This window comes from Alligator sinensis, unplaced genomic scaffold (assembly GCF_000455745.1).
Source record: "Alligator sinensis unplaced genomic scaffold, ASM45574v1 scaffold340_1, whole genome shotgun sequence".
NCBI lineage: Eukaryota > Metazoa > Chordata > Crocodylia > Alligatoridae > Alligator > Alligator sinensis.
The window spans coordinates 2,959,151-2,968,926 of record NW_005842004.1 but is presented as its reverse complement, the minus strand read 5'-3'; the positions used below and the strand labels follow the sequence as shown (position 1 = coordinate 2,968,926).

The 9,776-nt window shown below is 42.2% G+C and overlaps 1 protein-coding gene across 1 annotated transcript in view; it reads left to right on the top strand.

Annotated features, from left to right (window-relative positions):
- The window catches only part of LOC102383203 (solute carrier family 7 member 13), a 16,471-nt gene extending 12,702 nt beyond the window's left edge, over positions 1-3,769 (top strand). Inside the window, exons 3-4 of the mRNA XM_025201805.1 lie at positions 2,092-2,456; positions 2,945-3,769. Of these exons, the coding sequence (XP_025057590.1) occupies positions 2,092-2,456; positions 2,945-3,190 (611 nt within the window). The 3' untranslated portion in view covers positions 3,191-3,769. The remainder of the gene's footprint in view (positions 1-2,091; positions 2,457-2,944) is intronic.
- Positions 3,770-9,776: the final 6,007 nt, after the last annotated feature.

Sequence of the window (9,776 nt, the reverse complement as noted above, 5' to 3'; positions counted from 1 at the left end):
GTCTCTTTCCCAACCTGCCCAAAATATGGAAAGAAGTACTCACCAGTCCGTTGAAACCTCCCTCGCCCCACCTGATTAAGTTGGTCCTTCGAGCGTTGCGCCGTTGTGCCCCTCCCCAACTCCATCAGGCAACCAGGAGACGGTCAGACCTCTGACGAATAAGGTCGGTGGCGTCTGGCCCTCGCGCCGTCCACAGTTGTTGCCGGAGCTGAAGAGGTGGACCGGGCAAGGCAGTCAGCTAGCGTCCCATCTGGGTCGCCAGAAATTCTTGTCCCCAAAGGACAGTGAGTTCGTGCCCGGTGCGCTTGTGCCAATAAACACACAGGGGTGAAGGATCCAACTTAATCTTTATTTCTGCACAGAAAGTGGCGCTTGGCAATCGTTCGCAAAGCAAGCACCCCCACCCCAGTGGGCGTCTGCCTTATATAGCTACGTAACAGGTTAAACTTGCTGATGTGATGAAATCTTCCAGCTCCCTCCCAAGTAACCCCCCTTCCAGCTCCGGAACTTTGTTGATACAGCTTTTCCTCTAGTGAGGCCAGCAATTAAACAACTAAGCAACAAGCGATCTCCCCCAGCCTAAACAACCTACTCTATGCCCTTGGTTAGATAAAATACTTTTTCAGAACACAAAGCTGTTCCTGAAGTAGAAAATGCATAGTAAAAGTTCAGGGGATCTCTGCTGGACATGGCTTCCAGCCTTACTTCTGTCCCTAGGGGCTTAGCCAGGTGCCCCTGAAACAAGGGGTGCTTATCACCCATGTATACTTGATAAGGATATAAATCCAGGATTGCAGTCTGTTTTTTCAGTTTGACTGGGCTGCACTGTTAATGTAACTTAATGACCATTTTCTGTTCTCATCAGCTACTCTCACATCATTGCAGTATCTGTGCCTTATGTTGTTTGACTGTTGGCCCAGTAAACTATGACCTTCACACTTGCAAATGCTATAACAATGACAGATTTGCAAGAGACATGAGGGCTAGGGACAGTGATCAGAAACTGGTTTAAACCTGTAACAGAACAAATGTTCGGTGCACATAAACCAGTTTGAGAATGGCTGAAACCGGTTTGAGATAAACCTGGTTGAATGTACTATCTGACTTAACTGATTTGGGTCAAACCAGTTTGACCCAAAATGGTATCTTAAACCAAGCAGACCCCTTGCTGGTTTAAGATAAACCAGATACCCCCAGCATCCTGTTATGCTGTCTGGACTGGGTGGGGCTCTGCTCCACAGCAGGGCTGGCCCCTACCCTCTGCTCCTTGGCTGCAGTTCCAGCACAGACTGTGGGCTGCTCCTCTCCTTCCCCTCACCACTCCCTGTTAAGCAAGAATTCCCCCCTCCCCTCTGCCTTGCTGAGGAGTTGTCTGTGTATTAGCTAGTGGACCCCATGTTGGCTACGGTCTGTGCTGAATCAACAGGTAGAATCAACAGGCAGAATCAATAAGTAGCTGGTAATGTCCCTCTGCTGTTTTCTTAATTAGGTGATAAACACTGTTACCAATTCCCTGCTAGGCTAATCACAGCCTTCTGCTGGAGCCTGGCCACTCCCCGCTCTCAGCTCCATGCTGTGGAAGGAAGGGAGGGATGTTTTAGAGCCCCCCGGCTTCTAGCCTGAGTCACTGCATGTGTCTGCATTTCTGTGATGTCTGTCCAGTTACAAAACGGAATTAGCCTAGCCAGGTTAGACTAACCTGCAAAGATAGAATCAATTCAGGTTCAGGCTTCTTGAATGTCTGTCCCTAGGACATAGACCTTCATGTTCCTTAGTGCAATCCCACCATGGGGTGGAAGACTAGATGATCCATGTTCTATTATATCCTCTGACCTGTCTTTGCCCTATCAGGCCGCCACACAGGGATTCTTCACCTTAAGTGTCACATGAGAAGTTAACACATTTGTTTTCCTCCCCAGATTTTCTTCCTACCACATATATATAGTGAAACCACACTAGTTACATTGCCATGGGTCTCTCCCTTTCTTTATTGCCTACTTCCAGAATGTACCTCTCTTGGTTTGACACCACTTCAATGAGATTATTGGAGTGCTACACCCTTAGTCTTAATAGCTTCTTGTTTCCTTGCAGTTGCTGTGGCAGTCACATGGGCTGACAGAGTAATCCCTGCTGTTGCTTGGATCATTCCTTTATCTGTTGCTGTCTCAATATTTGGTGCCCTCAACAGTAGCATGTTTACATTAGGACGATTGAGCTATGCTGGAAGTCAGTCAGGACATTTGCCTGTTTTAATATCCATGCTGAATGTTCACTGTTGCACTCCAGCTCCAGCCATGATTTTTTCAACCATCATTGCTTCCATTTTTATTATCCCCTCTGATCTCATTGCTTTAACAAATTACTTTGGATTTTCCGTGTGGCTGATGATTGGACTGACCTGTGCTAGCCTAATTGTACTCCGATACCGGGAACCTAATCTGCACCGACCATACAAGGTAAATAGAAACCTATTATAAAATATAGTAACAAATTTCCTGGGTCATGGATATAGGGTAAAAGTTATAAAACATCTAGATTGTGAACAGCAATTATAAAATGAGAGGTCATTATTATTTGTTATTATCTGTATTTCACTAGTCCCTAGAACTCCAATCCTGTATCAAGATCCATTATACTAGGCCCTGTACAAACAGAACAAAAGATGGTCCCTGCCCCAAACAGTGTCCAATCTATGTAGAAGACAAGAGAGAGATGGCAGAGTACAGGGAAACCATGAGATGATATGAATCAGCGACATTGGCAACATCTTCCTTGCTAGATTAAATTTTATGTCACTTTGACTTTTGTTGATACACTGCCAGGCACAACAGGAAGTTGTGATAGCACAAGAACTGTGCTTGTAACTATACTTACTATTGCAATAAGCATTTTATTTTTATTGCAAATAATACTTTCTGAAACAGTCTTTTTGTGTTTCTTGTAGGTGTTCTTACCAGTAGCATTTGTGATGGTGGCAATTTCATTATTCTTAGTTTTGGCTCCTATAATCTGGTCTCCAAAGGTGCAGTATATATATGCTTTTATTTTTATGCTGGGAAGCCTTCTTATTTACCTGCCTTTTGTACATTTTAAATTATATTTTGGTTTTGTCGGTAAAATTACTTGTTATTTACAACTCCTGCTGGAAGTCTCTCCTGTTGATGTATCTGCTGACTGTAAATATGACTAAGAGAAAATGCTTAAACCCTGTGCTGCTACCAGTCAGAGGAAATTCTTTGACCCAGGGAGTAGGAATCATGAAGGGAAACATAGGTTTTAAGACTCTGCAAAACAGTTAATTAAGCATGTATTTAAATTTAAGGCTGTCAGTAATCCCACTGGCATTAAAAATAATCTCAGTCAAGAAGTTTCGTTTCACTGGAATACTCATATGCTTAAAGTTAAGCATATGTTTAAAAGGGTTTTCTATACTTAGCACTCATTCACAACACTGATTACTATGCAGGATTGAGTCCTACATGCATCGATAACCTGTTTTGAACAGGTAAAATTGTTAAAGGCGATAGAGGTTGTATATTTGTTCAGTATAACAGAAATAAAGTTAAAATACAATACATGCTCAATGTATAGCAATATAATAAGATAAATGTGCTTTCAAGTTCCAGTATAAATGTGATATTCTGATTATTTTTAGTATGATGAAATAGCTTACCTTTTAGGATTTATGGGTTTGAGGCCTTTGTAGTTTTGCTTCTCTGCTACAGTGTTTGTATGAATATGATTTTAATAAAAAATAAAAAAATTATTGCCTGGGACTTTTAAAACCCTATTTTAAAATAATATGTACAGATACACAAATCTTGTTAAAAAGAAATTATCCATACATTTATGTTGAAATGTCTGAAGAGCTGTCATTTAACAGGTCTTTGATCTAATAATTAATATATAATAGGCAATCACAGATGTGTTTGAAGTAGGAGGGCGTGCTAACCATTCTGCTTTCTGGCTAAATGGAAGAAGCATTTAAATGTGTATTTATGTAGTGATATTTGTAAACAACAGAAGCTAGACTTGAATGTGTGGCAAACCCTGAGAAGAAAAGTAACTAAGGGAGATTTAAGAGGTTTTAAAAGAGTTTGGGTTTTTTGGCCCTATTACGAGGCTGAATTAGAACCTCCCTCTTCTGATGGTTAGAAGCCTTTTAATTTCCAGCCTGAATTTATACACAGCCATTTGTTCTCTCTTGCACCAGCACTGTCCTTAGAGATTAATCTGGGGGTGGGGAGGGGTGGTGCTCAAGCCCCAGCCTGTAGGCCAAATATGGCCTTCCAGCACCATGTCATCCTTCCCATAGGGCTCCCCATGGTTGTATCAAGTTGATGGTTCATACTAATCCTATAATTCCTTTAATACACCCAGGCCTTTCTCTTTCTCAGGTATTTCCCCAAGACCAGCAAGGGACATCAGGGCTTAGGCTTCTGGGTGGACCTCTAGCTCAAACCAAGGTTTTCAGGACTTTTACCACTGGCTTCCTGACCTGTAGTAAGGGACTCTTATCACCTTGGGGAAACCTCTGGACTCATCCCAACTCCCTGGGATTTGGAGTAGTCTGGCACTCTATTTGGTTACAGAGAAAAATTGAACAGAAATAATTCATTTGTTCCAAAATAAATACTTTGGGAAATTTCTTTCAAAAGGAAGTTCTGGAAAATCTAAACTTGTTTTCAGGAAAAAATTCCCATGTAACAGACACTTCAAATTTCAGTTTGTGCTACTTCTGTGTTCTTCAGACTTCGCTAAATGCTGAGTTCCATGTTCTTGTTTCAACTCCTAGGCTTGGCACTTTGGAAAAAATCATAGTCCAGGTTCCTATCTTAGGATCCCATGATTTTGATATGCCCTGGCTTCAAGCTTCCCTTTATGCATCTGCTCTGCATCAAAAGGAACCTTGTTGATCCTAATAGGTTTTAACCAACACTGTAATATTTTCTTCTGAAGAGTTTCATCTTGAATGTATATGCACGAATGGCCTGTAACATGCATGACATAAATGCCCATCTGTCAGAAGATTCTGCAAATGGTCGGAGGAACAAATCATATCGAGGAAAGAAAAAGGATCAGTGGGAAACAAACTGAAAGACAAGAATCAAGGGAAATGGCACTGTGGATGACAAGTAGATCTGCCTAATTTTAGGAAAGCAGGGCTGGAAGGGTCCTCACGAGTTTATCTTGTCTAGCTCCCTGCTTTTGAAAATTTCCAGGGATGGACATTCCACAACTTTTCTAAGTGGTCTATTTTAGTGCTTCACCATGCTCATAGTCAGAATGGTCTTCCTAATCTCCAATTTAAATTTTCTCTGGTGCAATGTGAAGCCATTGCTTCTAGTCCTGTCCCCTACAGCCACAGAGAAAAGGCTATCTCCATCTTCATTATAGTCATGTTACATTAAGTGGAACAGCACAGGTAACAGATAATGTCCTCTGAGGGTTTACATATTCTCCAAAGTGAATGTGTGGCTAAATAGGATTGCTCAAAATAGGGACAAGTGGCTGTATGGGATTGCTCACAAAATAATTTCTTCCACCTGTGCAACACCATTTCTCATTCTTACATTGAGAATTGATTTTAAAAAAAGCATTCCTATGGACTAAGGAAAGCCAAGCAAACTTTACCTTTAGTACTCAAATTCAAGTCTCAGATAGAAGAGCTTCCAGTCTGCATTTCTCAGAAAGGATGTTATTGTCATCTTTCTTTGACCTCTGTCCTAACACACGATCTTTCTGAAGATGTTGAGTTTTTTGCAAAGAGAGACAGAAGACATCTTATACCTAAACAGGTTCTTAAAAGCAAATGTATATATTTTAAATCGGGACATATGCCATATCACTTTGTATGTTGTTGATGCGTTATATGTTTTATTTTATTCCTGGGATTTACAGCAGCCAAATTGTATACTTGTCCATTATTAGGGAGCAGAGAACATTATGGAGATGTCACATCCCGTATTAAAATTTAGGGTACAACTGTTTTTCTAATTGAGCTACTTTTTAATGAATTATTATTCAGTATTATTTCTGCCATGCCACATACATTGTTGGTAATTAACATGTAAGAGACATGATTCTTGCCCCACAGAAATAACCAAATTTATTTCCCTGTTTACACCAAACCTTTCTATTTCTGGATAGGAAGGTCTTTTTTAAACACTGGGTGTGTCCCCAGGAGTGGGAACCAGTGTTGCCCTGGGGACAAACAACAGTGGCACAATATGTACCACTGGTGCTTGACCCTGGGGGATGCAAATGTACACGTGCTCTGGCACATGGCATGTTGCACTGAGTGAGATAGGGGATGCTAGGGTCAGCACCTGGGCTGGCCCTAGCAGGCTTTCTGGAGTCTGGAGGTCTCTAGGGACTGCAGACACGGCAATCCGGCAGCAGGGAGCCTGGCTGACAGCTGGAGTGTGGATCTGGCCAGCTAAGCTCCAGTTGTGGGTGGCGCACAATGCTGTCATGCGTGCTGCCCTGCTTTTTTTAGGCGTGGGTTTTTCTGACACTGGGATCTCTTGGTGTCAACCCCCCCGCATCCCTCCCTTGTGCTGTAAATTAACAATGTGTGGAATACCTGCATATGCAGTGCGTTCGCTGCGCGGTGCTACAGACTGTTTTGTAGTGCTGAATGCTACAAATGTACTTGTCTGGACTCGCCTACTGAGTGTATTTACATGTACAATTAATGCCACGCAATGAACTCCAGAGCCATTTGAGCCCGAGTCAGCTCTTTCAGGGTGCAACATCTACATGTGTGCCCAAGACAGCAGCAATTTGACCTGGGGCAGAGCAGCCCCAAGTTGGCAGGGTGCTTGGTGGGTCAGACCTAGGCTTTGGGTGACGGCAATCGATGGTGGAGGGTTGGCAGGGGTACAAGGTTGCTAAAGTGCAGAGCCATGTGGTTAGGTGGCAGGCAGCCCCCGCAGTTTAGGACCCTTGTATGCCACCCAGCCCATGTCACCATTTACACGCGTGTCTCATCACAGTTAATTACTCCACCATAACATAGTACTGTCTGGAGCTAATTAATTTACTTTGCCCTAATACTGTTGCACGTGTAGCCGATGACACCTTACTGTAGAGCTAATCAGTCTATTCCACAGTAAAGTGCAAATGTAGATGCAACCACTGAAAAAAAACAGAATATCAATACCACTTTATTTATTAGAAAATTTCTCAATGTATCCTGAACATTTGAACTAACACTGATGCTTAAGTCTGTCTTTTGAGTGTCAAAGAACAAGAGATATAGGACTTAAATAATAAAAAGATATAGGACTTAAATAATAAAAGGATAGTTCTCCCAGACTAGAGTGAATTATATAACCTTTATGCTTTTTTAAAATCAATTGACATGTTAAGAGAGCCATTTCTGACATGCTGGTGCTTAAATATATCTCAATTTATTTTTCCACCATAAAAATTGCACTCATATACAGGATTATTAGGCCACTGACAATCCAGACTTGCAATACTCTTGTGCTTATAATAATAATAATATAAAATCAGATTTTTTTTCCAGAGCAGTTTTTATTTCAGCATTTTTAGTGTATCTAGATTTCAGAGTCCTTTCTTTGGTTATTTGTTTCACCTGTGGGTCTTTTCAAGCGTAATAGCAGGATGACTGTATCTGTGACAGTCAATTAATACTAAAGATAAATACTGTTTTTCTTAACATTGAAACTGAAAATGTGGGATTTACTTGTATGGAGGGTCAACAGATTTGGAACAATACCATAACTATAAAACTACAGTGGTTTTAGCTTTGTGACTAAACCACTGAAGCAGTGCAAGCAGCTGAAAGGTCAGCATTATTGAAAAATCAGGAAAAACATAATTTAAATATGGACTTCAGACTTTTTTGATCCAGAAAGCCCCTTCTAGTCTTACGTTCCTGACTAGCACTTACTGCTTAGATAGTAAATGTACTAACATCATTATAAGCTCTGCCTCAGCGGGCATATAAAAAAAGAACATGGGAGCTTGGCATGCAAAGCAGAGTTCTCCTTCTAGCTAAACCAATAAACCAAAAATGATTTCTTTGGGATACTTTGCTAAATCATTTGGGTCCAAATACTGTAACAACTCCCCTTTGCAGTGTTCTTTACTTTGCTTCAATGAGAGTAAGAAAGAGTTCTTGCAGAAGAAATACTGAGCCTTGGTGTGAACAAGGCAAAAAGATAAAGTTGTTTTCAAACATTTGATATTGGAAGTTGCTATTGTAATATATTTAAGTCCATATGCACATTATGGTAATAATTAGAGATTTTAAATATTTAAAAGCAATTTAGTTCCTACTGGGCACATCTACATATTAATTAATGTGGCATAATTGGTGCTACTGTGCATTATCACAGATGAATGTTTTTTAGTGACATTAATGCACATTAAATTAAATCTACTGCGCATTAGTGCATTAGCATGGACTTTGTCCGTCATGCTAACGTGCAGTAAAATTGGTCTTCTGTGCATTTGTCTCATGTAGACTTGCCCACTGAAGAGAATAGAATTGTTGAATGGCCCATATTTTGTGCAATAGAGTAGTGCCTTTAACAAGTTTTTTTCCTCCTGCCTTAGAGAGTGCTTACCACTAGATGGCTCCATGCTTACATACTACTGTACTACTAAATTATTGTGTGTGTTGGATTTTAGAATATTACATTACCGAGAGAAACAGTTTTACAAAGTATCCTATTATAAACGTGACACTGCTCCAGGACATTCAGTTCACAACAAAATTCAGTCCTCTAGTAATTCATGAATTTAGAAGCCAAAATGATATAGAGATAACTCTGTACAGAGTTACTGAAAACAACGTGCTCATTGCTCCCTCTGGAAACTATCCAAAATGGTTGCTAGATAAATGAATGGTATACTGAGAGAGGCTCCAAATTGTAAATGAACCCAGAGGACACATCCAGACGAGTATGCACGTGCATCTTGCAGCGTCTCGAACCTCCTTGAGACACTGCAAGACGCATTTGCAGGAACAAAAAAACGTTCCTTGTGCTGCATATTTGTAGGACAGGGGCAAAATTAGACCCCCGTAGAGGTCAAAAAAATCTGTGCTGCAGAACAGGGGGCAAGACATGGTCCCAGACTGTGCCTGGAGGCAACCCAGGAGTCGGTCCTCCAGGAGAGATGCTCTGGTTTCTGGCCAGAGTGTCTCTCTGGTGCTTCTGCTGCCCTCGGCACTGTCAAAGGTAAGTTAGGGACATGGGGTGGGGAGATTTGTGGGTGTGCGTAGGTGGGTGTGAGGAGTGGCAGGAGGATGTTGGGGGGTGTTGGGAGTAGAGAGGATTGTTGGGGGCTATGGGGAGTGTCAGGGAGATGTCAGGGGGTGTGGAGAGCAGTGGCGGGGGTGGATATCTCAATGTGTCCATGGGTGGGTATTTGGAGGAGCTCAAGTTGGGGCTGCCACACACCTGCCTCCCCACTCAACCTCTGCAGTGCTGACAGCAGCAGGCAGCCTGGCTGTGGCTCTGCTGCAGGCACAGTGGGCAGTGATGCGGCATTGTGAGACCTGGGCTCTGTACATGCTGAATGGACCCAGTCCAGCCCACTAGTGCAAGGCCTTGGATGGGCTGGGCCAGATCCATTCAGTGTTTACGGAGCTCAGGTCATACAGTGCCACGTTGCTGCCTGCTGTGCTGCAGCAGAGCCACATCCCTGCACAGCTCCACTTGTCTGCTGCCACCAGCATCGTGGCTGCAGGGTGGGGGGGCAGGCGTGTGGGTTGAAAATGTGACCTGCCAGTCCAACCC